Source organism: Eurytemora carolleeae, unplaced genomic scaffold (genome assembly GCF_000591075.1).
Source record: "Eurytemora carolleeae unplaced genomic scaffold, Eaff_2.0 scaffold2117, whole genome shotgun sequence".
Taxonomy (NCBI): domain Eukaryota; kingdom Metazoa; phylum Arthropoda; class Copepoda; order Calanoida; family Temoridae; genus Eurytemora; species Eurytemora carolleeae.
The window spans coordinates 11,077-29,752 of NW_019398019.1; the positions used below are offsets into that span (position 1 = coordinate 11,077).

Below are 18,676 nucleotides of genomic sequence, written 5' to 3' on the forward strand. Positions count from 1 at the left end.
CATGGAGGGTCAAAATATAAAGATTATACATGGAGGGTCAAAATATAAAGATTATACATGGAGGGTCAAAATATAAAGATTAAACATGGAGGGTCAAAATATAAAGATTAAACATGGAGGGTCAAAATATAAAGATTAAACTTGGAGGGTCAAAATATAAAGATTAAACATGGTGGGTCAAAATATAAAGATTAAACATGGAGCCTGGAGGGTTAAAAACCCTATAATAACTTTTTGTTTCCAACGTTAAACAACAGATTTGAAAAATATGAGACTTTAAAGATAACTGTATTATTGTTACCCAGTCATTAAATATACGACCAAAAGATGTTTAGGTAGCTTTTAATCCTTTGTGGGTAACCCTGTATATTCTTTACCCGTTCTTTAAGTAAACAAAGAAAAATTGCGCTTTAGAATGTATATGTCTTGGGTTACAAAATGAATAAGTGAATTGGTGAGGTAAAACCAAAGGACAAGGCGTTGCGACAATTTAAAGTCGATGCTGTCTGAAAATTTGATGCAAAGAAAACAAAAAACAACTTGCACTCATGCAAACTTGACTAATAATCAGAATATACTTTCTTTAAATGAACCAAAGTTTCCAGAGCTGAAAACTTTAGAGTGGTGGATATCGAGATTAATGCGTGATCCTTTCTTTTTCATAAAATCGAGACTAATCTAATCTTGTACTTGTATCCTGAAAAGTGTATAAAGTTCAACCAATCAGAGTCGCATATATGACGCAGATAAATTTGAAATTTTGAGCGCCATTTAAGATTATATACTTAAATGGGAGGAACTCTCTAATTTAGAAAAACCTGTTTTTGATTTTTCTCTACTATATATCCAAGAAAGAGTGGTTTAAGAAGAAAATAAAAAGTGTGTCCATTGGATACTCGGACACCATTTACTGTTAGCGCCAGTTGAAGGATTCATAACTCTAATTGAATAATGAGATAGATAGAAAGATAGATGTTACCGTCAAACTATTTCTATTGGTTCAGAATAGACAACAAACACATGACTGAACCCTGATTGGATCAGACGCTAATGGACTTGGCATACTGGAGTGCGCGGATTAAGTAATCGGGATTAAGGATATCTCATTCTAAAGTTTTCAGCTCAGTTCTTTTTACTAAAAAAGATTCACTTGATTTTTTATAGCTCAGTGTTACTAACTGCCTAAGGCTGAGGTTTTGTTTTTATTCCTCCAAGAAAATGTGATGCTTATTTTTATAAAACATATAATTATATATTTCTTGGTGTTAGTGTGTGATAATTTGTAAACATTCGTTCATTTATATTTCGTCTTTCTTTGTCTTTATTTGCTATATCTACTTTCCGCTGAAAAAGAAGAAATGGAGTCATTATTTTTTGTTAATAAATTGTTAGTGGAATGACAGATTAAAACAGCATGCATCATGTGAAACCACCGTAAAAATCATTTGTTAAAAAGTCACCAAAATGGAAGATTTAACTCAATTGTTATCTTTTCTTCTTAAATTTTACAATTTGATAAGACGCGATTGTTTGGAAAACACCGAAATTTTTCTCTCTTGCGGAAAAAAAACTCTAAAAAAAACTTTTAGAATTGAAATTTTTTAGGCAACCGTCATTTAAGTTTTGTCCTTATCAGGGGTGACCCTGAAGTCTACTAGATCGGAGCCAGTACATTTCGTACATCATATGAAATATAGTTCATATTTCTTAAAATATATATTCTTTAAGTATTTAGAGTTTTTATATTAAATATGTAAATTGTGTTTTTAAATGCAACATAAAACTCGTGGCCTGAAAGGTTAAGGCCCAAGATTGTTAATTGTATATCGTGATGCTACGGGATTAAATTCATCAGAGTATTTATAAATAAAAAGTAAATAGAGATAATCAGCAAATTGTGTAAAACAATTTCTAGGCAAATATGAAAAGAAGATCTGAAAGCGGGTTTTCATCAATCGTCAATAGAAAACTGGAAACATTTAAATTAAAAAAAGACGATTATCTCTATAGATATCTAACGATTTTTACATACTCCTGAGATAACAGTTCTTACCAAGCTTTTTGTGGAGTCCTTGTAGTGCTTCCTTACAGTAACAACAAGGAGTTTACTCCCACTCCTGTCCCTGTTCCGGGCAAATACTCCCCCAACCTAGACATATACATAAAAGGAGTTTACTCCCACTGCACTCCTGTCCCTATTTCGGGAAAATACTCCCCCAACCTAGACATATATACATACAAGGAGTTTACTCCCACTCCTGTCCCTTTTTCGGGAAACACTCCCCCAACCTAGACATGTACATACAAGGAGCTTAGTCCCACTCCTTTTCCTATTCCGGTAAAATACAGAGGTAGGCGATTTAATCAATACAATGAAGACAACTTGCGTTTTCAATTTTGATTTATATCAAGCTGTTTAGCAACATGGATTCACATAGACATAGAAGTCAAGAAAAGCTGTCAATCACAAAAGATTCTCTTTGATTACTTGTAAACTTGTAATTCTATAAAAGCTTGTTAACACTCAGAACTTGAATAAAAACGTCGTCTTCATCGTATTGCTATGATCTCCTGCCATTGTACTCCCTCAACCTAGGCATATACACTGTACAGGGAGTCATAATACAAATACAACAAAGGTAAATTTAAGTTTTTGTTTTTAAAATCTTGCATGCATTAAAGCATGACTTTTTTAATGCTATTTTTATCTTATCTTTTTACCTTTTTATCCATAGGATCAATGTCGTCTTCAGTTATACCTCGGACCCCAAACTCCTCTCTCCATCTTTAAAAAAGCAAAGTTATCAAAACAACTTTTTTAGAAATTTTAAGATAAAAAAGATTAACAATAAAAAAGCTAAAAATTACCTAAGTGAATTTATTATTAGATTTTTACAATTTTCTATTTGATCTCCAGGCATATGATAGGCATGGAACCAAAACCTAAACAAATAGATCTTTTATCTTTTATATATAAATAATTATAATAATAAATGAATAATAATAATCACCGATTAAAGTAGTTCTTATTATTAATGATCTCCTTGAAATCTACAGGATTGAACTGCTCCTGTAGTTCTGTAACCTTGCTCAGGATGTATTCTCTCTCCTCCTTTAGATAAACGAAGATTTAAGGATAGAATACTGTTCCACATTTTTAAGATCGCTAAATCCTTTACACTTTTGGTTTATAATCATTTTTTTCTTATTTTTGTTTATGTTCTGCAATCTTTGTTTTTCTTTTCAATTTTTTTTTGTTTTCAATTTTTTTTTAGAATCTTTGCTTTTCTTTTCAATGTTTTCCTTAGAATCTTTGTTTTGTTTTCAATCTTTGTTTTTAATCTTTGTTTTTGACTAAAATCTTTGATTTTCAAATCCACGTAATAAACTTTGAGGTTTAGTTTTTAGCATATTCACGGTTAATTTGAATTAAATGACTTGTAATTCCAAACTTCACTATTGTGACATGGTAGATTTTAACTCTCATGCAATTAAAATTTAACTATTCAAGATGTTATGATTACAAATTATTCAAGATATGGATTTAACAAATTATGAAAGATACATTTTATTCCGGTTTAATAAAAAATGGATTTCACGGTCAAATACTGCAGAAAATGCATTAGATGCATTAATCAACGTGCAATTTTTTTATTAATTGCATGCACCAGCAGAGACAGACTTATGACAAACAGTCAAATGCTGTATTTGTAATGCAGTCTATCATAACACTTTTTATCATTATTTTGCATTCCGTAATTAAATTTCTTTTTTAACTCTTTTTAACCCTTTATGAGGGGAAGGGGGGGGGGGTTGATATAGTTATAGTTTGTTTTCAGCACTCTTATTGAAACATGTGCCAAATGGTAATCTATGTAAAAAAATTAAGTTTTTCACATTTTTACGACTATACTTTTAGTTGAAATCTCCACAACACCTGAACCATTGAACTTGTGAGTAATGCAATTTTTGAACTGGCCTTGAAGGTATGAACCTTTAGAGGTTATAGGGGTGTGAATTTGCTTGAAACTATATATTTAATCCATAATTATTAGAATAAAGAGAGAAAAAAATCTAATTAATTCTTTTATTTTAATTACCTTCGTAGGTTTTTCTCCTTCAACCTTCGTGGTTTTCACAATTTTTTCAAGCTTTTCTATTTTTTCTGTTTTCTCGATCATTTTTCCATTTATCTTTTTCTCGTCCTTCATCCGTTCGACCTCTGTTCTCTCATCCTCGATCCCCTCGTCCTCAGTTTTATCATCCTCACTCTCATCCTCAACTTTCTCATCTTTATTCCTGGGTTTCCCGTTTTTTAATTGCCCACTAAAGGAATCTTTATTTTTATTCTCCCCACTGATGTCCTTCATCTGGATTAATTCTATCTCCTTGGCCTCTTTTCCGACCTCTGGTTCGTGAGCCTCTTTTCCGACCTCTGGTTTGGGAATCTCTTTTCCAAGCTCAACCAGTTTCATTCTAAACCTATAGGAGGGGTTTATTTCTGAAAAAATGTAAATTTTGAATTAAAGGGAGTTTTCATGATTTTAGAAGAGATTAGAGCGTAAATCATAAATAAATATTTGTATTTACCGGAAATGTCTAAAAATAGTTTTTATGAAAAAAATCCTCATCGTCCTTCAGAGTTAGTTCATTAAAAAACATGAATAATCCATTGCAAATTATTTAGTTCTAAGCTTGGGAACCCAGCTTTTCCTGGAAACTAAGATTAGAACTTTAAACCCGAACTATAAGAACATAACCGACAGAACCGTTTTACTACCGAGTTTTCCAATCAAAGATTGAAGCAAATCGGCCCAGGAGTGCCTGAATTATTATCAGAATATACTCGTCTCTTTTTTATAATCCGGTAAAATTAACTATTAGACTCAAATATATTTTCAGGTACATTGATAATCTATTTGATATGACTGGGGTTTCTGTGCAGTACATTGTATGAAGGTATTATGGGTGTAAAGAATGTTATTGCTTTTAATAATAATAACGAGAATTAAAGATTTTACAATACTGTACTGCATGCACGAATAAATAATGAATACTTGATATGTGAACTACATTCTGTACTACAATACATGTACCCTTACATATATTAAATTAAGTATGCTACATGTACTATATAAAATGTACATCTGTATTGTACAAAACATCAATGTACAAAAAAGCGAACAAAAACATACAATAGCATAAAACGCCACTGTATCATTTTATTTTACTTCACCTGCGATTGCGGAATTAAAAATTAACAGTTAAAAGTACATCTGTAAAATTTGCAACACAATATACAAGACAAAGAGTTAATATGTACGTGTACAAACTTTTAGGATACCGCATGTACTAAAGGGTTACCATCAAAGGGTGATACTAAAGAGACAATTATACGGAATTTATAAAACCTTTCCTACAGTATTGATTCCCTTCAAATTAAAACAGACCAAATTCAACCTTCAGATCACTATATCTTATGACTTTAGGTCGTTATTAAAGTCTCATCCTTTGTGGGTAACCCTGTACAATTCTTTAGCTGTAAATATACTAAGGATACCCGAAAATAGGAGAATTCAAAGACGACGTTGCTTTGCTTGAATTCTTGGTTCCCTCCCTACATTAACTACTGTGAAGTGTAAACTTGTTTCTCTCTTTTCGAAATCCTTGAGTAACCAATTTTAATACAATATTTATGAATCCTTGAGTAACTCATTTTAATACAATATTTAAGAACTTGAGTAACCAATTTTAATACAATATTTATGAATCCTTGATTAACTCATTTTAATACAATATTTAAGAATCCTTAAGTAACTCATTTTAATACAATATTTATGAATCCTTGAGTAACTCATTTTAATACAATATCTAAAAATCCTTGAGTAATCCATTGTAATACAATATTTAAGAACTTGAGTAACCCATTTTAATACAATATTTGAGAATCCTTGAGTAACCCATTTTAATACAATATTTAAAAATCCTTGAGTAACTCATTTTAATACAATATTTAAAAATCCTTGAGTAACTCATTTTAATACAATATTTAAGAATCCTTGAGTAACTCATTTTAATACAATATTTAAAAATCCTTGAGTAATCCATTTTTATATAATATTTAAGAACTTGAGTAACCCATTGTAATACAATATTTGAGAATCCTTGAGTAACCCATTTTAATACAATATTTAAAAATCCTTGAGTAACCCATTTTAATACAATATTTGAAAATCCTTGAGTAACCCATTTTAATACAATATTTAAAAATCCTTGAGTAAACCATTTTAATACAATATTTAAGAACTTGAGTAACCCATTTTAATACAATATTTAAGATAGAAGACATACAATAATCTCAAGACCTAAGTTTTAAAGTCTTTCCTTTGCAGGTAACCCTGTACAAGTCACTGTGTTATATTGTTTGCAAATCACTGAAACGTACTGCATTATATGTAGTGTTTAACCGGTGTTCAGAACCTATGTATCCTTGTGTATTCTGGTTTCCAAGTTGAAGGTTGAGCTTGAACTGTTCGTTAATCTCTACTCTCTGTATACTTCACTTCACCAGTCAAACATCATCCAACTTTTCCTTTCATTTCATCTTATGTCTATCCATCTATCTATCTATCTATCTATTCATCTATTCATCTATCTATCTATCTATCTATCTATCTATCTATCTATCTATCTATCTATCTATCTATCTATCTATCTATTAAACCACCTATCTCTATCTATCTATCTAACCATCCATCTGTATCTATCTATCTGTCTGTTTGGTAAACCTGTTTTTCTTGTATCCAACTGGAATGGTTTAAATGGTTCTAGGACATGTGAGCTGTCTGTGAGGTGGATATGGAAGGAAATATTCTGTATACTTTTATAGAACAAAGGTTTCAGGAACTTAAACTTTCACCTTACTTTTACTGCCCCAGCTCCCTCCCCCCTCCATCTCAAAAAATGTGATTGCCCCCTCCCCCTTTTTTCCCTTCTCACTTTCCCTTAATCATAAAGTTTTCCCCCCTCTCTCTCTCTGTATACCTTTCACTCCCCCCCCTCCCGTTTCCACCTTCCATCATGAGTGTTCTTAACTTCCCTCCCTTCTGTTATTTAGCTTCCCTCTATCTACCTTCCTCTACCCTACCTCTACTACTTCCGGCCATCCTACCTTCCATCCCTTCCTCTTCCTTACACTTCTTATTTTATAATATATATTAAATCTTCTTCTCACTTTCCTCTTTTTTCTTTCAATATTATTACAGTATTCTCTCTATGTTCTTATACCTCTTCCTCTAATACCCATTCTTTTTATTGTTCCTCCACTTTCCACTTTCCACTTTCTCACCCATTCTATGTTTTTTTAACTTTTATTTTACTTTCTTTACTTGAGTCCTTTGGTCACTTTCTTTTTTCTCCTACTCTCTCTAGGGGCTCCTACTCTCTCTAGGGGCTCCTACTCTCTCTAGGGGCTCCAACTCTCTCTAGGGGCTCCTAAGCAATCTAATTTCTCCTTCTCCTAATCCATATCAGTTCCTTTTATTCCCCCACATCCCCTTCTTTTCTCTCCTTGTACACCACAACTTTAAAAACATGCCTGTTCTTAGCAATTAAAACATTAGTTAGTAAATATAGAATAAATAACGTAGAATTAGTGAAACCATCAATGCTTTACAAAAAAACAAAGTGAAAGTGCTAACCCAACGCAAAAAATTGGGGTACACATGTTTTAATCAATCTTGAGAGATACAAATAATAGAAAGACTTCAATAACAAACAGGAAAAATGTTTACTGATATGTAGTTATATTTGTATGCGTGAGCTTGTGCCCACATCCCTCAATTAAAATAAATTATTAAAGTTAAAATATATACGTACATTTAGTAATACCTTCGGTTCCTTTGTCTTTAAATCCTTTCCCTATCCTCTCCCTCCCTTGTCATACTTCGATTACAATATAAACCTATCTTCCTTAGTCCTTACCCCTTCTCTTTCCTTCTACTTCGTCATACTCTATACAACCCCCCCCCGTCTTCCCCCCCCTCTTATTCTTCTTATCTATTTGCCGCATCACCAGTTTATTGGTTTAGCCAGGTTAGTATAATAGGTTTATTGCTCTATAAATAAAATAATATTTTACAAGGAAGAAATGACAAAATTATACACTCAAATATCTTTTTTTACAATTATGATAGTATTATTAATATCAACATTATAGGATTTAAAAAGAAATTAAGAACTATAATATAAACCATCATTATTTAGACATCATTTATACAAAAACAATATTATTTTTTAGACATTAAATCATCCTTCTCTTTCGTTTTTTGTTTACTTTTTAGAAATTATAACTGTAGCAAGAAAATATTGTATTATTGCATGGAAATTAAAAATTTAATATTTGTAAAGGTCTTTGTTAAATCATTCCTTTATAAAAAGCTGTTTTTTTTGGTACGCAACAATTTTCATTTAATCCCGCCCCTTTTAAAAATAAAAATAAATAATAAAAATGATTTGTTATTTTTTACGAAGGAATGTCATTTACTCTCAGACAAAGGGTTTATCATTGAATCCCGAGGGGGTTTAAATTTTCATTGATTCTAATTTGTCTGAGAGTAAATGATACATTTATACATTTAATTGATATGCTATGTATTAATAAATATTTATAATAATATGTAAAAATATCCTACAAACACCTGTTTTTTAATGAGTAAAATATTTAAATCTTTAAAATTGCATTTGCATTTTTATTATTTGAATTTCAGCGCCCTTCGTACAGTTAAATTTTTGTATTTGAGCAATTTTTTATAAGGCCACTAATTCCATATATATGTTAATATTTTGTATTGATATAAGTCTGGTTAACTAGAGCTGAAAACTTTAGAATGGGATATCCTTAATCCCGTTCTGTTAATTAATCTGGAGATTAAATTCATGAGGAGAACAAGCAATATTTAATCAGGAGATTAAGAAAAAGAGTGGATCAAGCATTAATCCCGATATCCATCATTCTAAAGTTCCCAGCTCAGTTGATATTTTCGATCTTTTAAACTCTTGTAGTCCCAGGAAGCCTGGATATATTAGTCTGGTTGACTTGGTGATTTTTTTGATCTTTCAAACTCTTATAGTCCCAGGAAGCCTGGATATATTAGTCTGGTTGACTACTGTTGATATTTAAATCTTTTAAACTCTTGTAGTCCCAGGAAGCCTGGATATATTAGTCTGGTTGACTACTGTTGATATTTTGGATCTGGTTGAGCCAGGTGAACAAGTACCTGAAGATAAAAATTCAAATTGTTATTTTTTGAATGTTTTTGAATATTCATTTGCTTTGTCAAAAATTGTTATTTTCCCATCCCTTTGCAACCCAATGTCGTAGACCTTAGACACTTTAAACTATGAATTCTGTTAGATTAAATAACTTAAGTTTGAAATATAAAAAGGTTTACACCACCAGTTTGCAAAATTATTATATTTTAAAATTTAAGTTTGTAGCTAGGACTCAATTCCTTTGACACACATATTAAAAACTTCAAATGTGCCAAGAGCCCAAATATTGTGTTGCCTTCTTAAAGGGACTGTAAGCGTAATTCTAAATGATCCTTTATGCAAAGATGGCAATTCCCTTAATTTACAACGGTACCCTTGAAACATTAATCTGATCAAAAATGTGGAAGATACTGTCGTTTTTCTGACTAAAAAAGTGTTGTCATGTGTGAGTTTCTCTATATCTTCTTATAAACAAGAAATGTGCAAGTCATTTTCGCAGAGAAACCACAAACAAAATTGAACAGCAGACAAAGCTTTTAAGGGTACCGTTGTAAATCGGGCATTGACATCTTTACGTGGAAAGAAACTTGAAATTTACGTATACTGCAGTCCCTTTAAAGAATGATTTTATAAACCGGTTTACCTGGAGCAGCTGATCTGAACCTGCTGGACATTGTTCCGTAGATTTCAGGAGAAGAGGAGTGTTGTAATCTTTCAGTTGAGGCAAACCTTTCAGGCATACTCGATGTATCCTAACAAATGTATATTATTGAATATTATATAACTAGACTTTTAGGGCCTCCCTGTCCTATTTAGAATTTCAGCTTTAATATGTTGCTCTCAAAGTGGCCATTTTTTATCATTTTTAAATTTTGGCGGATTTCTATTCAAATTTGTGCATTTTCAAAAATAATGATTGTCAACATTTTTTTCTAGACAAAATTCTTCAACTTTGACAGTCCATAAACCTTACCTGGGGTCAAGCGAGTCTGATCAACTACCTTACCTGGGGTCAAGTGAGTCTGATCAACTACCGTAGCTGGGGTCAAGTGAGTCTGATCAACTACCTTACCTGGGGTCAAGTGAGTCTGATCAACTACCTTACCTGGGGTCAAGTGAGTCTGATCAACTACCTTACCTGGGGTCAAGTGAGTCTGATCAACTCAATCGTTTAGATGTTTATTGAAGACAAACAGATAAACAAATACACAAAGTATATATATACTAGGCTTTTAGGGCGTTTCGCGCCCATCTTCTATTTAAATTGTGAACATGTTCTTTTTGTTTACATTTTAAAACAAAGAAGAAAAAAATTTTGCGGACTTTTAAAAAAAAATTCGCGGATTTTCAAGAATTTAAATTTTTTGACAAAATTAAAAACCTTTAAAACACATTTTTTTATTTTTATCATTCATAAACCTTCTCTGTGGTCATGTGATGTCCACAAAAAAATTGGGCACGATCGGTTCAGCCGTTTTGACGTTTATTGGATACAAACAAACAAACAGACACCCAGACAGACAAGCCAAATTTATATATTGAACACCTGGTTTAGAGAAAGGGTAGATCTGGCCCTCATCTCATTAAAATCATCAATAGTTGGACGTGGTATTTCTGGGGGAGCTGGTGGATTCACCATAACCTAATTTTTAAATAGATTTTAAATCTGATTTGCCAATTAATTTCCGTAGGACTTTGTCTGCAACTGATAAATATCAATAAATATTCTCTGATGTAATTTTGTTCAACATTTAAAGAAATAGCATTGGTATATACATTATACAGTATTATATATTACTCTTTCATAAAATATTAGGCTGTTTAGCCTTTCTTTGCAGTAGTTGAAATTTAAAAGTCACAATTAACAAATAAAAAAAGAATATCAAAATCTACACAAAGAATTCCGAGTTAAAAATTTTGAAAGTTCAGTAATAATTTTCTAAGTCTGTAAAAGTCCATAAAGTTTTATTTATGCGTAAATTACGTAGTTTGGTTAACAGGGTAAATGCTATACCTGAAACTCCTTATATGAGAGCTTGCCATCATTGTCCCGGTCAGCGTAGGTAAACATCTCCTCAATATCCTCCTCCTCTACTGGTACAGGCAGATTCCTCATCATGTGACGGAAATCATCCTTCAAGGTACAGTGTTTAGTTATTTAAAAATAAACATACTATCCCAATGTTTGGAATAAGGAACACCGCGAATTAGCATATCTTAACGACCAAGTCTGTCTCTAAATACTAGCGCTATAGAATAGATGATTGTGATAAAAAAGGCGTATGCATTGTTTGCATAATGTGCAATTCACTTTGTCTCTCCTGATTGGCTGATTTTTCTTCTTGAACCAACCAGAAACGATCAGAATTAAATGTATCCAGCCATTGAGAAGAGACTGCTTAATCGGTTTAATTAGTCGCAATGTCAAGACAATTCTATAATCTATTATTTGCTAAATAAAAAATCTTAAAAATAGTTTTTTTTTTACTTTCAGATTTTAAAAATCTTACCTTTGAAAGAAAATGCTTGTCTAATTTATATTTCTTTGCTTTAAAATCTGTCGGGAATGGCTCGGTCCCACATAACATCTGTAACAATAAATAATCTACTTCACAAAAAAAGTATTTTTTTTTTCGAAAAAAAAAATTTACCTTAAACATATTTTGTCTAAAACTCTCTTCTGCTTTATCGTCCTGTCTGTACCGTTTTAATATCACCTCACAGAAATCCGGAAAATATATTAAACCATTTCTGAAATTTAACGTCATGAAAGACACTTTTTAATGCAAGGTTGGCAATAATATATATATATTTGTGTATATATATATACAGGGTTACCCACAAAGGATGAAACTTCAAAGATGACTGAATGGAATTTTTTTGTCTCTTTTCGTGCATTCAGGATTTCTTGCACACATAAACCATTTTAATACAAAGTTGAAGGCAAACATCATTAATTAGTTGGGTCGTCTTTACAGCCTCATCCTTTGCTAATTAGCATGATTTGAAAAACATAATGGAAGCTTAAATTCAACGAGGTTCAGTCGTTGTCGACGTCGTATATATTATTACGATGAAGGCGAGGATCGATTTCAAGTTTTGATTTCTACCAAGCTTTTAAACAGCATGGATACAAATAAACATTGACAGTTTCTCTTAATTTACAATTGTAAACTTGTGATTTAAAAAAAAGCTTGTTAGAAATCAAAACTTACATAGAAAAGTCGTCTTCATTGTATTGATATAAACGCAGTCCACTGTATAAAATCTTACACTTTGAGGGTTACCCTGCATTTAAGTTTTACCTTGCTATTTCATTTGGAATATCCACCACTTCTTGTTCCATAGGATTCAATCCAAGCATTTTCATCGCCTTGTGTAAATCCTAAAAATTCAAAAATTTCAATTAAAATTACAAAATTGAAAATTTTGGATATTGAAACGTATTTAATCTAGTACATATATTGTAAGCATGGTTTTCATAATGTCTTTTTTTCTTAGTTTTTAATAAGATCTTTTTTCATGGAAGAATGTGCAGAGAGTATTTTTTTGTTGAATATTGAAAATTGTCTTTTACACAAATTCTGATTTTTCAATCCCTATATCTTTGCAACCCAATGTTGTATACCATATAGATATTTCAAAATATGAATTCTATCAAATCAATTAGCCTATGTTTGAAATAGAAGGTTTATCAAGTGAAAAAAGATTAGAAAATTTGAGCTTGTGGCGAAGACTCAATTCCTTTGTGTCTCTACAAAAATATAATATTTGATTTCTTTGAATCAATTAAAATATCAAAATGAAAGAAAGAATGAATATGAAAATCTGGATTTAACGTTAATAATCTTTTTATGAATTTAAATAAGTTATCCCTCTTTACTCCTCCTGAACCTGTTTTCATTTAGCCCCTTTCTTTAGTACATTGTCTGTGAACTGGTGGTATGCAGAGATAAGTATCTATCAGTGACCTCAACACAGATAAACACAGATAGGACAACAATACAGCTTGTTTTTTTTATATTCCAGGATTCTAGAGAGCTTACCGCCCCCCTTTCGTATTATAGTTTTAGCCTTTCAATCTTGCTTTCTTAAATATATCGTAAAACTAAATATTTTTCTTTTTTTCTGTTTTCACATTAGTGGATTTAGAAAAATTCAAAAATTGAAGATTTATGGAAACAATCTTTCAACTTTCTACCAGTCATAACGTTTTAGCGTACTGTAATATGTACATTGTACATGCTGAAATAGAGCTAGAAACAAGCATCTTGCGGCTTTGAATTCTTATTATCCAGGGCTACAAAGATTTAAGATGGGTATGTGTTTGTGAAGAGTTATAACGCGTTTGATCTGCTTTAATAAAGAAGAGTTGCAAAATGTATCAAGAAGCGTATTTTACGTCCTTTCAACGTTATCTCTGAACCTGATATATGGGACGGTTTCCCATTGCATACATTGATCCAAGGTTAGGGTCATTCTAGCGTGTAAAGGTCCAGAAAAAAAATTTCGACTTTAACGACGACTTTTTACAGGAAATTAAAAAAAATATACTGTCTAGTGTTAAAAAGATAGTATGCAGAAAAAAAGTGAAAAGTTATATCATAAGAAATCTTATTCCACGTGATTTCTTTTTTGGTTTACTGTTTCTCTTTCACAAGATGGGAACTCATTGGCCCATAGATTAATAACAATACAGATACAACACTAGATGTCGTCTTTTCAAGAATTAGGGGTTTTCGCTAATTCAAAGAACCCTATAATGGACAATATTTAGTGTTCTATCGATATAGCTATTAATCTATCCATTGGTCCCTTTTTATCTGTAAATATTTATTTTTACCTTCGGATAAATTGTCGCTTCTCTGAGGCCAGTTTCGAACGATCTAAAAATGTTGAGAATAAATCACAGGGTGTTTAGATTGTTGGTCGTTTTGTTCAAATTCAAAAACAAAAGTTTATCCAAAGGCTGAATTTTAAGAATTTAAACCGCTTCGCTGATCTGATCAAATCTCGAAACACTTTAACTATTTATAACACTGTTATTTTGGTCCGCAGTGTTGTAAAGTTTTTGCACAGAAATGTTCTCTTTATCGAGAAGGTTCAAGCCTTTTTAGATTTAATTTTGTCCCGAGCTTTAGAGGGGGACAAAATAATATGAAACGTTTGTGTACTTGTCTTATTTCAATGGCTCTTTTAAATCAAATAAGCCTTGAAACAAATCAGAAGTCAAAATATAAAGTTGATTTTTTATTTTATTTCAACTGAAAAAAAATATTTTGGAAATATCCAAAAAAAACTTTATAGCACGTTCATTATTAAATTCACGATTAAGCGAGTAAGAATGATTAAGTACACAATAGTTTCATAAAAACTATAGACGTAATTTCAAGTGACCTTTCATTTAAAGAGTGGCATATCAACGATATATATCCCTTGTACTAACAACATTAACAATCCCTTTATTTAATGTTAGGTTTCGACATACCTGAACACTGCTGTCACCTCTAAGAGCTCCCTGTCGGTCAACATATCTGGAGGATTCGTCTGGTCCCGACATACCTGGATACAGTACAATACACTGGACACTGTTTATACCTTGATACATTACAGTATAGGACACTGCTTATACCTGAATACAGTACAGTACACTGTACAATGTATATACCTAGATACAGCACATACACTGTACACTGTTTATACCTGGATACAGTACAGTACACATTACACTGTTTATACCTGGCTACAGAACAGTACACTGTACACTGTTTATACCTAGATACAGCACATACACTATACACTGTTTATACCTGGTTACAGTGCAGTACACTGTACAATTTTTATACCTAGATACAGTTAAGTACACTGTACACTGTTTATACCTGGATACAGTAAAATACACTGTTCACTGTTTATACTTGGATACAGTACAGTAAACTGTACACTGTTTATACCTGGATTCAGTACAATGTAATCTGTTCATACCTGGATACAGTACAGAACACTGTACACTGTTTATATCTGGATACAGTACAGTAAGTTGGACACTGTTTATACCTGGATAAAGTACATACACTGTACACTGTTTATACCTGGATACAATACAAGACACTGTACACTGTTTATACCTGGATACAGTACAAGACACTGTACACTGTTTATACCTGGATACAGTACAAGACACTGTACACTGTTTAAACCTGGATACAGTACAGTACACTGTTAATACCTGGATACAACACAGTACACAATACATTGTTTAAACCTAGATACAGTACACTGTAAACTGTTTATACCTGGATACAGTACAGTAAACTGTACACTTTTTATACCTGGATACAGTACAGTAAACTGAACACTTTTTATACCTGGATACAGTACAGTACACTGTAAACTGTTTATACCTAAATATATTACAGTACAAAACACTATACACTGTTTATACCTGGATACAGTATACTGTAAACTGTTTAATGTTTATACCTGGATACAGTACAGCACACTGTACATTGTTTTTACCTGGATACAGTACAGTGCACTGTACATTGTTTATTACTGGATTCAGAACAGTACGTTGTACACTGTTATACCTTGATACAGTACACTTTAAATAATTTTTACCTGGATACAGTACAATACACTGTACACTGTTCATACCTGGATACAGTACATTACAAACTGTACACTGTTTATACCTGGATACGGTACAGTACACTGTACACTGTTTATACCTGGATACAGTAGAGTATACACTTTACACTGTTTATACATGAATTAGTTATAGTACACTGTACACTGTTTACTGGATAGTGTTCACTGTTTATACCTGGATATAGTACAGTATACACTTTACACTGTTTATACCTGGATACAATACAGTGCATTACACTGTGCACAATTTAGGATGTTGTAGTATAAATATATTTTAATTATTTTGTTATTTATTTATCTATTTGATTTAATAATATATATCTAATCCAACATGCAGCAAATATGAAACTAAATTATTCTTGCATTTAAAATGGCGGTTACACTTACATGCAGATCAAGAGCCCCCGTACTAGTACGGTTTGTGGGTTTGGGGTTTAAAGTTATCTTCAAAACCACTTTAATTTAAATACCTCTTCTTTAATATTTCAGTATTTTTAGAATAAAATATTATTTTTTCTTAAAGGGACTGTAAGCGTAATTGCAAGTAACCCTCCATGCACTGATTGCAATACCCAATTCAAAACAGCGCCTTTCATCATGTATGAATAAAAATGAATTACGCATTTCTACTGCAGAAACATGTAAAGGAATTATAAGAACCAAAGAATTTTAAACCTAGAAAAACGACAGTATCTTCCACATTATTGATCAGTTAAAGGTTTCGAGGGTTTCGTTGTGACGTGAATCGAGCATTGCTATTTTTGCATGGAGGGTCACTTGAAATTACGCTTACAGTCCCTTTACACGTTTTCTCTCTCCATTAGGAATGTTATATTCTACACAGAAAAGGTAAACTATAAGTGTGGAATTCTTGATAAAAATAATATGACTTGTTTCCAGAGATTTTGAATAGATTTCGGATTTTTTTTCTTGCTCGCACAGAATTTGTTGAAGAGCCAATGCAAACATTAAAATAATTCTCTGCTAATTATCTTTACGAAATTAATATTCAATGGAAAATCAATGAAATGATTAAAAATGATAATTATAAGTAATTATAAATCATTCTGATTGTGTTTATTAATTGTATCTAGAAATGAAAATAATGATTGACAAGTCTTCGTTTGTAAAAAAGGGATTTTAGGCGTACTATTAGTGACCCTCCTGGTTTGTCACAATGCTACACTTTAAACCTGTACCTGAGCAACAATGAGGAAGATATTGTCATTTGTATTCCTTAAAAGTGTAACATTCTGACAATTGCATTTAATTGTCTTTACAGCAGACAGGGGCGGATACAGGATTTTTTGACTTAAAAGACTCAAAAAGAGTCAAAATTAATGACTAAAGACTAAAAAACTAGATTTTTAACTTTTCATACATTATAGTTTATTAAGACAGATATTTTTCCTGTTTTGCACTAGGGTTTCTTTCCCTTAAGCATGCTAATGAGAAGCTTTTCTGAAAATAGGAACAAAAATTTCCAAATTCATGGGGGGGGCGAATTAATCTGTCAGGGGGGGCGAAAGTCCCCCCGCCCCCCCTGTATCCGCCCGGCCCTGACAGCAGACATCCGCAAGTCACAATTCTTTAAAAGGAGAAACATTTGAAATAACGTCGATAGTTCCCGTTCAGAGGGTAAAGGACACAGGTGTAAGGGATATGTACCATTAACAAGAAATCGTTGTTTTCCTTATTTTTCCGTCGAGTGTGGGTTCAGTTACTTTAACTGTAGACATTATTTTTACTTTTAAAAAAGTAAATATTTTAGCTTTATTCTATAAATAAGTTCACTTACCTTTGTTTAGATGTAAACGAAGTTTCAACTGGAAATATAAAAACAAATATTTTTATTTTAGCAATCATTTTTATTATGTGCAAAAAATCTGGCGTGCGAATCAATTATTTTGCAAATTATTTTGCAAATTAGAAAAACACCTGTCAGATTATAATTAATAAATTTGAAAAACCTTTAAAATTTAACATTGCAGAATGCAGAGTTTATCTCCAAACTCCAATAGTAAATAACAGATTAAATGTTTTTAATTTTTGATAAAAAAAGTTTAAATGCATTATGTCTTTTAGGATGGGAAAACATTATTAAATGAGAAATGAAAACATGATGTTTTCAATCTAAAAAAGAAGATGAAAAATAAAAATCATGATTTTCTATTTTTTTAAGCTCTGCTAGAAACAACTGTTAAAAAATATTTTCTTTATTGTTTTCTAAGGTCGATAAACAAACTCGATATTTTAGTTAAATAAAATGCCATTTTACAATAATGTTCCTAGGACATAGAAAATTGCAGATGTGCGGTTGTGAGAACACTTATTATTTGATGTACAGTTTATGTACAGTTTATGTACAAGTTAAGTGCCTTACCGTACCAACCTTCACGTCTGTAATGATTGGTCTTTCATCCAATATTAGGGCTTCATACTCCTTCTGTTTATACTTCGTCATCCTGTATTATATACAGGGTGTTTCAAAAACTATTCTTCGATGCCAGAATCTATTTGTTTTACCTGGATAAATGACCAATTCACAACAGTACCCTTTACATTAAACGGTTGATGATTTTTCCACTTTGAAAAGAAAAAAACTTTGGTGAAGGAATTGAGTCAAATATTTAATCAAATATTTAAACCTCAATATCTTTAGAACTCGATGTTGTAAACCTTTGATATTTCAAACTCAGATTATTTGATCCAACAGAATTCATAGTTTGAAATATCTAAGGTCTGCAACATT

The 18,676-nt window shown here is 31.7% G+C and overlaps 2 protein-coding genes across 4 annotated transcripts; both read right to left on the reverse strand.

Annotated features, from left to right (window-relative positions):
• Window positions 1-2,014: 2,014 nt before the first annotated feature.
• On the reverse strand, window positions 2,015-4,521 carry LOC111716623 (uncharacterized). Its single transcript, XM_023492097.1, has 5 exons — window positions 4,101-4,521; window positions 3,012-3,112; window positions 2,869-2,943; window positions 2,722-2,785; window positions 2,015-2,149 (listed from the first exon to the last, which is right to left on the reverse strand). Exons 1-5 carry the CDS (start codon window positions 4,473-4,475, stop codon window positions 2,015-2,017), a joined length of 750 nt encoding a protein of 249 aa, XP_023347865.1. The 5' UTR covers window positions 4,476-4,521.
• Window positions 4,522-8,956: 4,435 nt separating this feature from the next.
• Window positions 8,957-18,487, reverse strand: LOC111716622 (calmodulin). 3 transcript variants are annotated; one of them, XM_023492095.1, is made up of 11 exons: window positions 18,451-18,487; window positions 18,317-18,389; window positions 14,762-14,835; window positions 14,117-14,159; window positions 12,579-12,658; window positions 11,925-12,024; window positions 11,784-11,861; window positions 11,288-11,407; window positions 10,820-10,915; window positions 9,917-10,025; window positions 8,957-9,278 (listed from the first exon to the last, which is right to left on the reverse strand). In XM_023492095.1, exons 2-11 carry the CDS (start codon window positions 18,386-18,388, stop codon window positions 9,187-9,189), a joined length of 864 nt encoding a protein of 287 aa, XP_023347863.1. In that variant the 5' UTR covers window position 18,389; window positions 18,451-18,487; the 3' UTR covers window positions 8,957-9,186. The 3 variants fall into 3 exon arrangements, with proteins under 3 accessions (XP_023347863.1, XP_023347862.1, XP_023347864.1); XM_023492094.1 differs by having other exon boundaries at window positions 18,308-18,389; XM_023492096.1 differs by lacking the exon at window positions 18,451-18,487 and adding an exon at window positions 17,723-17,750 and having other exon boundaries at window positions 18,308-18,363.
• Window positions 18,488-18,676: the final 189 nt, after the last annotated feature.

Coding starts and splice junctions, on each gene's coding strand:
- LOC111716623 (XM_023492097.1), bottom strand. CDS start 4,475: ATGAAACTGGTTGAGCTTGGAAAAGAGATTCCCAAACCAGAGGTCGGA. Junction 2,786..2,868: donor CTAATAATAAATTCACTTAG/GTAATTTTTAGC, acceptor GCTTTTTTAAAG/ATGGAGAGAGGAGTTTGGGG. Junction 2,150..2,721: donor TTGATCCTATGGATAAAAAG/GTAAAAAGATAA, acceptor GTATATGTCTAG/GTTGGGGGAGTATTTGCCCG.
- LOC111716622 (XM_023492094.1), bottom strand. CDS start 18,388: ATGACGAAGTATAAACAGAAGGAGTATGAAGCCCTAATATTGGATGAA. Junction 12,659..14,116: donor AAGCGACAATTTATCCGAAG/GTAAAAATAAAT, acceptor TTGAATTTTTAG/GATTTACACAAGGCGATGAA. Junction 9,279..9,916: donor GTTCAGATCAGCTGCTCCAG/GTAAACCGGTTT, acceptor TTTTATCTTCAG/GTACTTGTTCACCTGGCTCA.